The 14,302-nt window shown below is 34.9% G+C and overlaps 3 protein-coding genes across 5 annotated transcripts; all 3 read right to left on the bottom strand.

The window, feature by feature from the left end:
- Positions 1-55: 55 nt before the first annotated feature.
- On the bottom strand, positions 56-2,779 carry LOC108828087 (plant intracellular Ras-group-related LRR protein 5). Of its 2 annotated transcripts, none has more exons than XM_018601646.2 (3): positions 2,005-2,779; positions 470-1,383; positions 56-390 (listed from the first exon to the last, which is right to left on the bottom strand). In XM_018601646.2, the coding sequence occupies exons 1-3, from the start codon at positions 2,513-2,515 to the stop codon at positions 343-345; spliced, it is 1,473 nt and encodes a 490-aa protein (XP_018457148.1). In that variant the 5' UTR covers positions 2,516-2,779; the 3' UTR covers positions 56-342. The 2 variants fall into 2 exon arrangements, with proteins under 2 accessions (XP_018457148.1, XP_056850354.1); XM_056994374.1 differs by having other exon boundaries at positions 56-378.
- A 5,156-nt stretch (positions 2,780-7,935) lies between these two features.
- Positions 7,936-10,839, bottom strand: LOC108826244 (MLO-like protein 7). Its single transcript, XM_018599631.2, has 14 exons — positions 10,628-10,839; positions 10,491-10,548; positions 10,096-10,400; positions 9,957-10,017; positions 9,789-9,877; positions 9,629-9,703; positions 9,463-9,551; positions 9,316-9,365; positions 9,203-9,243; positions 8,947-9,120; positions 8,820-8,855; positions 8,657-8,724; positions 8,510-8,570; positions 7,936-8,397 (listed from the first exon to the last, which is right to left on the bottom strand). Exons 1-14 carry the CDS (start codon positions 10,817-10,819, stop codon positions 8,080-8,082), a joined length of 1,617 nt encoding a protein of 538 aa, XP_018455133.2. The 5' UTR covers positions 10,820-10,839; the 3' UTR covers positions 7,936-8,079.
- Positions 10,840-11,124: 285 nt separating this feature from the next.
- On the bottom strand, positions 11,125-14,080 carry LOC108827599 (thioredoxin reductase 2). 2 transcript variants are annotated; one of them, XM_018601040.2, is made up of 4 exons: positions 12,994-14,080; positions 12,477-12,533; positions 12,189-12,333; positions 11,125-12,111 (listed from the first exon to the last, which is right to left on the bottom strand). In XM_018601040.2, exons 1-4 carry the CDS (start codon positions 13,928-13,930, stop codon positions 11,244-11,246), a joined length of 2,007 nt encoding a protein of 668 aa, XP_018456542.2. In that variant the 5' UTR covers positions 13,931-14,080; the 3' UTR covers positions 11,125-11,243. The 2 variants fall into 2 exon arrangements, with proteins under 2 accessions (XP_018456542.2, XP_056850533.1); XM_056994553.1 differs by lacking the exon at positions 11,125-12,111 and having other exon boundaries at positions 12,194-12,333; positions 12,433-12,533.
- Between the last annotated feature and the right edge of the window lie 222 nt (positions 14,081-14,302).

The following is a 14,302-nucleotide window of genomic DNA, read 5'->3' as shown; positions in this document are numbered from 1 at the left end:
ATCTGATTTACTTCAGAGAATGAAGGTAAATATCCCAACACATGTTTTGGTACACTAAAAAGAAACAAAGCACTGAATTACATACACTTGTGGATTCAAAAAGAAGAAAGTTACAACAAGAGAAACAAGAATACAACCAATTTGACATTACGAAATGGAATTACATTTTTCTCAGGTATGAACAAATACAAAGTATACATTGGTATCTTTGATTGGACTTATAGGAGTTGTAAGAAGTCAGATTTTGTTCAAGAGTGGCTCCGTGTTCTCTTAGTTCGTGGACTTGCAGAGGAAGCAGATTCTGTCGACCCAGCTCTTCTTCTGCTTTTCACTTCTTTGAGATTAGGTGTTTCTTGCCTCCACTAGATCATTCATGTACTGAACCACGGCCTTAGAGGATGGATGTCAAACAAATATTATAATCAAGCAAAGACAGGACAAAAGACTAAACTTACACAAGTAATTTTACCTGAGCCCCCTTTTGGATTATATCCCTTGGAAGCTCTTCAAGTGGGTTTTGCTGAGTCTGAAGAACACGCAGCTGAGAAAGCGCTTTGAAAGAGTAAGGAAGGTAACGGATCTGGTTATTGCTCATATCAAGCTCCTCGAGCTTCTCAAGGTTGCCTATTAACCCCGGGAGTGATCTCAGGTTGGCAAAATTGTTCCCAACGTTCAGCTTAACAAGCGTTGTAGCATAACACAAACTCTCTGGTACTGACTCGAGCTCGTTGAAACTCACGTCCAGCTCTTTGAGGTTAGCCATGGAGGACATCGTCGTAGGTAACTGCCGAATGTTATTGTAACGGACGGTCAAAACCTCCAAGGTAGTTATCTTCCCAACAGCTCCCGGAAGAGCTTTAAGCCTGTTGTAATCCGCACGGAGCTCTTTCAGCGAAGAACAACCCGAGATACTATGAGGAATCTCTTCGATATTGTTTGTCTCAACGTCGAGCTTCTCGAGGCTCACGAGAGAACCAATGGTTTCAGGGAGAACAGAGAGGCTATTAGAGCTCAAATCAAGCTCCTCTAGATTGACCAGTCTACTCAAAGACGTTGGAAGAGACGTCAACTGGTTTCCACTGAGATTCAGGTTGACCAAGTTCGTCAAATCTCCTATAGACTCGGGAACCTGACCGATTCTATTCGAATGCAAATCGAGCCTCGTCAAAGACAAAAGCCCTCCAATGGTCGTTGGTAGCGCCGTGATGCAATTCTCAGACAGGTCCAGCCTTACTAGACTCGATAAATTTCCTAGAGAATCCGGAAGCCACTCCAGATTATCCATCAGCTTGTGCTGCAAATTCAGCTCCTGAGTAGCTTTCTTGGCCGACACTTCAATCAAAGTAGCAAGCTTTGTGAGACTCAACTTCTCCCCATCATGGCCTACACACAAAGATTCCACCAGAATTAGTAAAAACTAACCAAATAAAAAACACCACGACACATCTTAAGCTCAGATTCAAGGGCTCTCACCAGTAGGGGTGGGCAAAAAAACCCGAACCGAGTCAAAACCGAACCAAACTAGTTATGGTTTACTACGTTGGAAAAATTCTATAACCGAATTAACCAAACCGAACTGAACGGAAACCAAATCCATAAAATAACCGAAGTGTCACTCCTATTACCTATAATATTTACGTTAGTTTCAAAGATAATAATTTAAAATAAATAAGATTACATTTTAATGTTTGCTTTTATGTTTGATTTAACGTTTAAACATAAATAAATTATTGATTTAATTCTATATTAGATTTAATTTACACAATTTATTTTTTATTGTCACCAACATAATGATTTCATGACCATATGTTGATGTTTCAAAATATGGTTTCTCTTAAAAGAACTAAACTAAGAAAATTTGATTAAACCGAACCCAATACAAACCGAATCGAAACCGATCCAAACCAAATTAAATATGATTTACTTCAACTTGAAAATTTCTAGAACCGAATTAACCAAATCGAACCAAACCGATAAAATAACCGAAATGCCACCCCTACTCACCAGTGAGTTTCTTAGCGTGGAGTGTTGAATCCAGAACCTGAGGCTTGCGTGGAGCTAAAAAACCGTCACTGTAGAGCGAGGATTTGACCTTGGTAACAAACGTATCGTCGCGCGTGAACATCATCTCCTTGGACTCGTTGACAGGAGTCTGATCAGAGGCAACGACGCAGCAACGAGAAGCTCTCTGAATCAATTCGTCGAACAGGACGTGTGCAGATTCGAGATCGAGCACTTTCTCGGCCTCTCGCTTCTGCTCTTTGCTCTGGAAACGAACGAGGCCTCTCCTCATCTCCTGCAGCACGTCGAGAAGCTCCCGAGGAACAACAACCTCGGAGCTTCTGTCAATGGCGTCCGAGCGGTTATGATCGTCGTTTTCGACGTTATGGACGAGGGAAGTCGCGGCTTCGACGTCGTCGATGTCTGGTCTAGGTGGTAAAGATCTGTGGAGTCTCGTGATCTCTTCCACCACCTGGTTCATTGAATCCAAACGGTTATCCATCGTCATCAGCATCTACGAAGAAGAGATGATTCGCAACGGTTCTTTCTTTGTATAGTCCTCAAACAATAATGGAATGACAGCTGTTTTCTCTTCCGTCTTCTCATTCTTCTTTCGTTAGTTCTTCTCTCTACTATCTCTCGACCTGCAACTTATTAATAATTTTAAAAGATTCGTGATCTTGAAGATTTGACGTAAACTGTAGTTAAATATTAAGATGATCGTATAACGTATGAAGAAATAATATATTATGAGGAATTTTTGAAATTTTTAATAATGGGAGTCGCTCTCAATCAGTTATCTATAAAACTCGGCGTATGTCAGTGTGTCACGTTCTTTCCACTTCCTCCGATTCTAATGGATATCCTTCTTGTTTTATATACTTTTATCGTGTAACCAAATTCATGTTTTGTTTTCTATGTTTTTTTTTTCTCTTTGTTCTTCTTTCCATAACCTGATAAACAAATACCTTTTATATTTCATAATGTACTAGTGGTCAAACCTGTACTCCGTACAGGAAAAGAAAATGATTTTGTTATGTTAAAATAGTATGTTTGTGGCAAAATTATTGTCGGATTCATGGTAAATTGGTAGTAACTCCATGAATTGCAATACTTGTAGACAACAAATATATATGACTGAGTTCTATTAGAACAATGATATCATTTTTTGACTGATAAAGTGATAATAAATTTTTGAAGAAATTTTTATTTCAGAAGATTATTTTACTTAGTTGCAAGGTTTGTGTAACTTTTGTTATTGTTCTCTTACAGCAATCAATACTATTAATTTTGGAACATGACCAATTGATATGGGTTAGGTCCAATTTTAAAAAAATGAAACATATATCAATATTATTAATTTAGCAAACATTGTTATTGTTCAGTTTTTACTCCATTTTATCTCCATAATTATAGGAACCCATTTCTTTATCAATCTTTATATAGGGCGACAGTTACTTTTGAAAATAATTAATCCTACTTCTCGCTTTAACTCAAACTCCAATACTTAATATCCTTTATCATTAATTATTAATTATTTGTTGCATTACTACATATACATATACATATACGACTCATAACTGAAATGTATGAACTCCACAGGTAAATATTTAATATTTTAAAAGTTAAAAGTACATTTTATTTTAGATAATCAAATCTAATTAAATATATATATATATATATATATATATATATATATATATATATATATATATATATCAATACTATTAAAACATAAACATGTACTATTGATAATAATTGAGTCTAATTTAAAATGTAACTGCATCTAAATTTTGTATATTTTTACAGTTATATTTATAGATTTAGAGATGTGAGAGAACAATTAAATATATCCTAGAAAAAATTAGATATTCAGATATATAATTGGTTACAACCTAGATTTTATAAAAATTATATTTCTAAGAAACTATAAAACAAAAAATATATTTTTCTTTTTAAGACAGATCATAAATTTTGTTCAACTATTTGAAAAAAATAATTGATTTGCGGATGCGGGTTATGAGTATTTTATTCGGGATGGAGAGGGGGGTTGGTAGATTTTGGATTGCGGGTATCCACCAATCCAAAAAAAAATAAAAAAATAAAAATAAAAAGAAAAGTAAATAGTTTTTTTTAAAATATGGTAATTTAAAAAAACAATTTTAAATTTTAAAAATATAGAATTTTTATTATAAATATATTTTATATTTGTATAATAATTAAATTAAATAATTATTTTTAAAAAATTTATAACCCGCGGATAACCGCAAAATTAAATGGGGCGGATGCCAGTACAAATTATTTGTTTGCGGGTTATGCGGATCATATTTTTGACCAAAAAATTAAAACTTGTGGGTTGGTGGGTTCGACCGCAATATACTCGATCAATTTTGAAATTACTATTATTTAATAAAATATATTTTGATTAAGATTTATACACAAATATGATTACAAAAAAAAATATGAATATAATCACAAAGAAAAATACGAATATAATCATAAAGAAAACATAAATACGAGAGTTAAATAAAAATAAAAATATACCCGCCCTTTAATATACAGGGCGGGTCAGAATCTAGTTAGAGATTTAATGCCCCTGACCATTATGATCAAATATACAGAAACTAACTCCCTTTTTTAACGATATATATACAAAAACTATCTCATACATTCTAAATCATTATAAGTAAATGTGGTACATACACTGGTGACCAATGTGCATGCTTAACCGAAACTACAGTTGATAAAATTCAAAGTTTTAATAGAAAAAAAAAAGAAAAGAAAGACTCTATTCGACATATTGATATCTACTTTGTTTTATAAATATACAATCTACCCGAATTGAGCTATTGCGCCAAAAATTCATAATAGTACGGAAACCCCACTTGAGTTTAACTCTGAAACTTTCTTATGGTTTGGGATGTAAAAAATTCATAAATTCAAATTTCTTTAGAGTATACTATATATAAATTACCAAATTAGGAATTTTTTTTGTTAAGATATTATATTTCTTATAATAAAAAGGAAGCTGATTCTAGTTTCTCCTTATACATAATTTTGAAACATATTGATTTTATAAATAGACAAAGAACTACATACTTGTTATTCAAGCAACCTTTCAACATAAATCACAAAATAGGATTATTATAGATGCTATCATCACGACTTTTATTTTACTTTTGGTACCAAAACAAATAAAACTAATATCAATCCGAAAGAAACCATACACAGCAAAAAAAAAACCATACACAAAATATATGGTACTTTTTGACAATAAAATGTTTCTTTTTGAAATTAAAAGGGTTAAACACGGGCACAAAATATATGGTACTTTTTGATGATAAAATGTTTCTTTTTTGAAATTAAAAAGGTTAAACACGGATCTATTAAAAATACAGATTTAATTTCTGGGTGGAAGTACAGTTTACAGATAGATCCTCGCATTCAAATAAACCGAAAACAATAGATCTTAACCTAATTATGTTTATCTTTAATGATTTTAAATCTTAAACATTTATAAATCTCATGGCAAAATAAAAGAACAAAATGAGAATAAGACTCCAAAATCAATATTTATATCAAACAATAATCAAAATGCAAAAATGTTATATAAAGAGAAAAATATTGAAGATATATAAGATTGGCACGTGAATGTAAATTTCTTATAACCATAATTAACTTTTAAATTGTTAAATCATGATATAAAACCGAGTTGACATAGTTTCATTGTAACCACCGAATAATATGTGTGAGATTTTTCAAGGCATATAAGCGTTAGGTTCTTATGCGATAAGTGATTTTTTTTACTTAAACAGTACCCAAAGTACGTACGAGATGGATGTTTGTTGTTCCAACCATTTTAATTAGTTTCAATCTCAAAGAAGAAGAAAGAAAAGGAATCATTTGAAGAAAGAATTTGTAATGAATATTTTTAAAAATGAGATCAGCTCATCAGTAAACAAATTATGCAATCCCCTAGACTATATTTGAAAAGTGATTTTGCCACATGTCTTCTCTACATTCATTTTCACAAAAATAATATGACATGGCTACTAAAATTGATGACATGTCTTATAGATTAATATGACATGGACAATGATATTTAATGTTAATTTATATTATTGGTAAATTTTTTAAATAATTCATATATTACATTTATTGTCGACTTATATTTTTGGACTTTTTAAAATATGGTAATAACTCATAAATCATCATTAAAATAAATATATTCAATTATGGAATTTCAAATTTTCGAAATATCATTTAAATTAAAAATATTTCAAAAATATATACATATTTTTACAAAATTATAAAAATTAAATCATAAAATCAAATTAAATCGTAAAATCATTAGTTTTATATATATCTACAGATTTTATAAATATTATTTAATTTTAAATTTTGACAACTATGCAATTTTACATATTTATTTAATTTATTTAATTAAAATAAATAGATAAAAAAATCTACCTATGATTATAATTTAAATACATACATGCACATTCTTAAATACAATTCAAAATAAACAAAATTGTTTTTATCTTAATTTTAATGTTCAGTTAAATCAAATTTATATTAAAATATTGATAAGAAAAAGAAAAAATATAATATTAATAAAATATAATTTAATATAATTTATATTTATCTTTTAAAAATATTTTAAAATTTTTTTATTGCACATGGTGCAGGAAAACACCTAGTTAACAGAAAAAAATAAAAAAAACTGTTTAAAGGCAAAAATTATTAATTCGATCAAAAATATAAATTTCATTTTTTCATACAATATTTTTAAATAATTTTCATATAAATTCACAGTCTAATTCTAGTTTATTAGTTTATGTAAATAAACCACGGTCCCATAGAATTATTCTTTGGAATGACACTTTTATCGACCAACTTGGTTTAAATATGTGAGCAGTTTATAAAAAAACAACCCAAAACCCTAATATATATATAAGATATATTTTTTTTTTGATTAACCAGGATGGGTTCGAGCCTTCGGCCTTAATCCCCCCTAGGCCCGGAATCAGCCTTTGTCTGTACCTATTAGGATCTAAAACACTCTTCCCCGTCTGCCTGAGACTCGAACTCGTGACCTCTCAAACAAATGTCTGAGGTGTTACCAGTTGAGCTAACTCGTCGGGTAAAAACAAACAATAACCTCACTTCTTCATTTTTTTTGGCAGCCCTCTCTACATCGCCGGCAGTGTGAGTTCTTTTCTCTCTACGTCTTCATCTCTCTTTAATTATTTGGTAACATGGATCCTACTGCTATTCCGGTGGATCCTCCTCATGTTGCTCTGGTGGGTTTATAATTCCTACATTTTATTATAACTCTTAAGAAATTGACTCTGGTTATTATGTTTAGATTGAAGATGAGGAGGATAAGATGTTTAGTAATGCCCTCCTTGAAATTCAGAAAGAGTATGGTGCAATGAGGGACTCACTCCCTACCTACGCTAGTTACACTAAGGTTTTTTCTGTTAATTTATTTGTTGTTTTTGTGATACTTGTTAGATTGTATTGTTATTGATATTTTTTGTCTGTTATTTTGAAGCATTCATATGAATGTTTGCAAATGGCTGTGAAACAAGTGGAAGCAGAAATGATGTCTTATATTGAAAGTTCTCGCTCCTCCGAGAAGCACCAGAACCGTAACATAAACTTTGACACCTGCTTCTTGAGGTGTGTTTAGAGAAGAAAATGTCAGTGCTTCTTAGTTACTAGCAGTATTTAGTTAAAGAATCCGGAGAACCATCTGTAGTTCAGGCTTTTCACGCTAGTGGAAGTAGCTTTATCAAAGTCAAATTAGGAAAATTCATTACATATCACCATTTGAATACATATGCTATGAACTAAGAAACAAGATCAAGAGATCGTAAAAGAAAACCATAATAGTATGGACTCGAGCTTCAAGTGTTTGGTATACCGGGAAAAATGGTCACACTAATTAATGCTTAATAATCTGTAGTCTGTAGATTAAGTTAATATAAATAAATCTATTGTTGGCTAATCAGTAGAAACATTGTTCTCTCACAACATCTCAACCTTTAAGTAATAAGAGTACACTAAAAACAGCTAAGGATGGTGGAATGGCTTATGCTGTTTGTGAAACCTTTCAGTGGCATCCTCTGCACCAGCTTCAAGATCAGACATCTCGTCGTGTTCTTCTTCTTGTTTGTAGTATATGGCGTTAGAAGAGTGACCAGTGGTTTTGGAACGATGTAGAGTGGTTCCAGAGGAAGAGGGGGAGATGCTGAAACTCCCCGAACCACCAAGTGTTTTGCTCAGGAGCTTCTTTGCTTTTCCTTTCTTCATTTTGATATTTTTGTGCCACTTCTTCAATGCCTTTGCCATTTGTTCATCAAACGCTGCTTTCTTCATGTGTGAACCCATCTGCTCACACATGAACACAACATTTTATTATTTTATCGTTTCAACATTCAATACTACTCTCATTAAGAGGTCACATGACTAGAGTATAAAAAAAATATTGTTTACAAATTACCTGAGTCACAAGAGCGTACAACGGGAGAGTGATGTAGCTGCATAAGATCAAAGCTCCTAGGCTGCATATACATACATCCTCACATGTTTTTAAATAAAAGTTTTCTATTGTAAGAAACATAGTTAAGGGTTTCGATAAGCGTTTTACCATAGAAAGAGTTTTATGACTACAAGGTTGAAATCTTTATGGAAGCATGACTTTAATCCAAAAGAATACTGCAAGTACCCAAGGTTTATATTATATGTATGTTATTCAGTAATATAATTCCAGAATATTTAAATTAAAAGGAGGTGCTTCTTGTTTATTTTACCCATATCCAGAAGAAGTGTGTTATCTGGAAAGCATTCTGCAGAACACAGAGGAAATATATATTAACTATACATGAGCATAATAGAAGAACAAAGAAGCTGAACACATGGTTTCCATAGTGTTATTACCTGAAACAAGGAAAAGTGAATAAGATGAAGAAGCAGTTGAGGGCAATCCAACCAAAAGTATCGATCTGAACCTTGCACTAGAGGCATCCCTTGAACTACTACATGTGTCTCTACGATTTCTAGCGCCATTGTTGCCAAAATCGCTTGAAGCTTTGTTCCAACAGCTAAAATGATCTGTTACAAGACTTCTTAGTGAGACAAAAAGAACTTACTCCATAGCAGGTTTAGGCATAAGTAGAGAGAGGGATAGTCTCACTAGCACAGGAGGTATTGATGCCCAAAACAATGTTCTCCACCCTGGAAATTGAATAGATACACTTCAGTATTTGAACTGAATTTGAAAAATGTAAAGACAGATGTGTAGCTCACCATTAACATTAAACAGCAAGAATATCACAAATGATGCCCAAAGCACTGGACTATAGAGCAAAACAAAAAATGTTAAGAAAATGTTATATAACACCAACCAAATGATTTCATTAATTTGCATATTATGTGTTGTGGATTGTGTTGTACCTTATTCCAACTATTAACTTGAAATCATCCTCGAGAGATCTTTTGATATATCTCTGGAAGTTGAACTTTATTCCCGGAGCTAAATGAGCCTGATCAGACCACAAGATTCACACATCAAGATTGCAACAATAAAGAAAAGAGAAAGGTGGAAGATTTTTAAACTCACAGAGAGGAATCCGTGGCGCAGAGTCAAGTAATCAGTTCTTCCCACAGATACAAAGAACTGCCTCAGGAAGCACCCCTGCAAAAAATTTAAAATATTCAAAATCTGAATCAAGAACAGGTTTGATGCCAATTGGAAGAGAGAGAAGAAATAGTTTCTTTACGACGTAAAAGAAGAAAGGAACTGCTGTCCAGAAATCTGTATGCAATTTCACAAAAGAAGTCTCATGAGTGAGCCTAAGTCTTGTTTGATCTGCTCCACAGCCAAAAAAAATGTATTAAAAGACACAAAAAAAAGAAAGACAAATCTCAGGGATTTGAACAGGAATTACCAATAGAAAACTCATAATCATGAGACAGAGTCTCTTGCTCCCACTTTTTCCATCCACGAATCTGCAACGTAGCCAACACAAAAAATGAAGCATCATTATTCAAACATCGATTTGTTGATCAGAACAAGATTCTTCATACCTTAAGTCTGCCAAGCATCATGGTGATTAAACTATAGAGGATATGAAAGATGGCCAAGAAGAACAACAAGATGTGAAGTTGGTGCAAGCCTTTCACAGTTATGAGTGGCTCAGATCCATTTTTGCAATTCACAGATAAATCACCAGCAGCCAGAAGATGTCTGCTAAGAGATGGAGGCAGAGTATTCGTGTTTTCAGATGAACATGGTAACATAGAGAGAGCAGCTTTTGAAGGAACACAGATCTTGAGAATGTATGTTTCTCCAAATGTGAGTAATAAGGAAATGAATCCAAGAATCATCAGCTCTGCAGAATCCATCACCATTTTAAAAAAAAAAAAAAAATCTTGAAAAAAAAACAAATCAAGCTTTTGTCATAATATCAATCATTACTAACCAGCTTTGATTTTCTCTAAGGCTTCTAGCAGAGAGTTTTTCTGCTTTTTCCATAACCACTGCGAAGAAACAATGAAAAGGTGGTTCAGACATTGAGTGTTTGAACAAGAACACTTAAGAAGAAGAATGAAGACGGACATTGCCGAGTCTATGAAGACCCTTTTCAAGGAGATGGGAAATGATGATGAGAAATGTGCAGACGACCGCGACGGCCCAAGTGGGTGTCTGAGAGAGCGTTTTCTCGCTGGAGGGAGCCGCGGAGGCCCAAGCTCCACCGTGGAGCACAAGAAACCGTAACAAATATCTCTGACTCTTGCTTGTTGTGATCATGAGTGAAAAGGAGAGGTAGAGAGAAGGAAGAACCAAACTAACGTAGAGTTTTTTTTTCTTTCTGAACACCGACTAACGTAGAGTTTAAAAAACTTATGTTAGTGCTTAATTACGTTGTTGTACAATCGGAAGTTTTATACATTCTGAGGTTAACAAAAACCACAGTACACGTATATGTTTATATAATCTTGGTCACTTAAAACGTTAAATCTCATGAATCAGAAAATTAAACAGTTCAGTGTTGACGAAAAACAAGTGTGTAGTTTAGTTTTGTAACTTATCCCATTAATTACTGGAAGTTACTATACGATATTCAAATGAGAAGTGCAAGACTTCCTTTTCATCAATATCAACTTACTTAATAGCATATTATTACAATATATAATAATATATAAGTGACACCATAAACAATACAAGCTTAAGATTACAACATTTCATCGATGAGTTTGTTCTTCAAAGTTTCTTCTCTTTCTGAAAGTTTTTCTGATTTTCCCAGAAGGCTTCTAAGCAGCTCTATCCTTGATAGTTTATTTCTCTCAGCTATATCTTTCTCATTTAGAGCCCACAAGTTCTCGAGCCTTGATCGAGAGTTGTACTCCCTTTGAGAGTTGAACTCCCTTTCTTCATTTGTTGTTTGAGTAACAACCATCTTCTCTTTGTGCTCTGATGACTTCACACCAATAGGAGTAACCGTAGCATGTTCCTCTACGTTAGGAGGAACCGTAGCACGTTCCTCTACGTTAGGAGGAACCGGAGCATGTTCCTCTACGTTACTTTTTGTATTAGAGCTTGAAGAAAATGCGACACCTTCATCAAATTTTGTTCGCTTTGAACTTCCACTAGTCTTAGAGCTTTGAGACATGTAAGTACTACGCCATTTTCTATCATGACGGAGCTTCCTCCATGCATGTTCAAGCGTGAATTTCCTTTGGCAATTGTTGAAGTAGAAATGGTATGCAACTTGAACAACATCATCTTCAGACTGGCCCCTAGTTCTTTGACTCAAAGCATGATCATAGCATTCAACAAACTTGCGAACACTATCATTTATCTTCTGCCACCTTTGCTTACAGTGATTGAATTCTCGTTTAGGTAGAGTTGCAGCCGCAGGACTTAATGAATAATACGCAGCAACTCTCTTCCAAAAAGCAGCAGCTCTTTGTTCATTACCCATTTGTTCATGACCCACATATGGATCTTTGTTTGTATTTAGCCACGCACTAATAAGAACATCATCTTCAGTTGGGCTCCACTTGAATCTTAATCCCCTACACTCGTTGGTTGTGCTCTTACTGTATTCTCGTCAAAGAAAAAAAAAAGGTTCTCAGGTTTTTCATTTAAATTTTTCTTTTTCATTTATTTTTGTTACCTTCTACTCTCAGATACTCCATTATATACCGTGAGTGGATCTGCTCTTACAACTTGACCAAATTCAATCGTGACTGGAGCTGCTCTTACAGCTTGACCACGTTCAACCGTGACTGGAGCTGCTCTTACAACTTGACATGGTTCAACTGCAAACGCACATAACAAAACTCCCTCATCAATATTATCTTTTTTGACGGTTCTGGAAATGACACAGCAAATAAGGGGGAAGAGAGAGAGAGAGCAACTTATCAATGGGTCCTTTTCCTACACTTTCTCTAATTACTCTTACCCTGTGGAGATCCAATCTCCTGCAAGTAATGCTCTGCATCCAAGGCGGCCATGCAACCTGCACCATCCATAAGTTGTGATCAGAGTTTCTTATGAAAGCTGAACTTAATAAAATTACGCTTGAAGGTAATCAAAATGTCTGCTTCTTTTTCTAGAAAGAGAGCATTAAACCGATACTTGAAACAGTCTAATTTAACTTGCAGGCTCTCAAAGACATCCCACCTAGAATAATCAGTGACCATTACAGTTTCTTCTACCAAGTAATATAGAATGAAAGTAAAGAAGCTTGTACTCCCAAAAAGGCACAACAAAGGACCACTCTCTAGCAAACACAAACCATGCCTTGACCACATTGTTAAGTGAAATAAGACACAAAACAAGTCACTGAATCAGAGTAAAGCTAATGACTTTCAAAGTACCAAATACTACTTAATCAGATGTTGCTTCTATGATTCTTCATTTCAAAACACTAAACTCATTTTGCATGTAGAATAGAGAAGGCAAGGGAACGAACGAACCAGTTCCTGCAGCTGTGATGGCCTGCCTATACTTCTTATCTTGAACATCTCCAGCAGCAAACACACCAACAACACTCGTCTTAGTTGTACCAGGCTTAGTCACCACATAACCATCTTCATCAAGCTCAACCTGACCATCTAAGAACTTCGTCGCTGGCTCATGCCCAATCGCAAAGAACAAACCAGACACCTTCAAATCAGAAACATCACCAGTAACAACATTCTTCACCTTCAAACCCCCAAGAACTCCTTTCCCGTTCTCATCTCCATACGCCTCAACCACAGAAGAGTTCCAAATCACTTCAATCTTAGGGTTCGACAACGCTCTCCGCTGCATGATCTTAGACGCCCTGAACGCATCTCTCCTGTGGATTATATAAACCTTAGAACCATAATTCGCGAGAAAGCTCGCTTCCTCCATAGCCGAATCTCCCCCTCCGATAACCGCCAGAGGCTTGTCCCTGAAAATCGGAGCAGCTCCGTCGCGCACACCACACGCAGAGATACCTCGGTTCCAGAAACAACCAGGTCCTCCTCCTTCACCATCACCAGATCCAGCGAAGCCGAGGCGTCTCGCTTTAGCTCCCGTGGAGACGATGACGGCGTCGGCGAGGACGGTTCTCGTGTTGGTGAAGAGCTTAAACGGCTTGGAGGAGAGATCGACCTTGTTGACAGTCTCGGTGAAGATCTTGGTGCCGAACCGCTCCGATTGCTTGCGGAACTTGGCGGCGATGTCGACGCCGAGGATGCCTTCGGGGAACCCGGGGAAGTTCTCGACGTCGGTGGTGGTGGTTAGTTGACCGCCGGGGGGGACGTCGTTGGCCATCCATCCTTCGAAGAGGAGAGGGGTGAGGTCGGCTCTAGCTGCGTAGATCGCTGCTGCGTGTGCTGCGGGACCGCTCCCGATGATGCAGAGCTTGGTTTTGTGAGTTTCCATGAGGGTGTGTGAAATGAGAGCGGATCCAAGTAGGAAGCTTCTTCTCCTGACTCCTGCTCTGCTTAGTACATCGGAGTTTTTACCCTAAACGGTTGTCCCGACCTTAATCCGAACCCTGAAATTATCTAATAGGAATCGTTTATAGAACAAAAAAAATATTGGAACGGGTCTTAAGAGCTATGGGTTTGGCTAAAACCTGAATTAAACTAAATAATTTCAAAATATCTGAAATTTATTAGATATATTATTTTTTATATATATCAACTTAATTTAGATACTTCAGATAAATCATAAATTAGAATAATTTACATATTTTAAATGCTTTTAATTTTCCTTTAAAACTTTTAGGTAATATCAGATATTGTTTATATA

The sequence above is a fragment of the Raphanus sativus genome, chromosome 9 (genome assembly GCF_000801105.2).
Source record: "Raphanus sativus cultivar WK10039 chromosome 9, ASM80110v3, whole genome shotgun sequence".
Classification (NCBI taxonomy): domain Eukaryota; kingdom Viridiplantae; phylum Streptophyta; class Magnoliopsida; order Brassicales; family Brassicaceae; genus Raphanus; species Raphanus sativus.
This window is presented reverse-complemented; position numbering and strand designations above follow the sequence as displayed.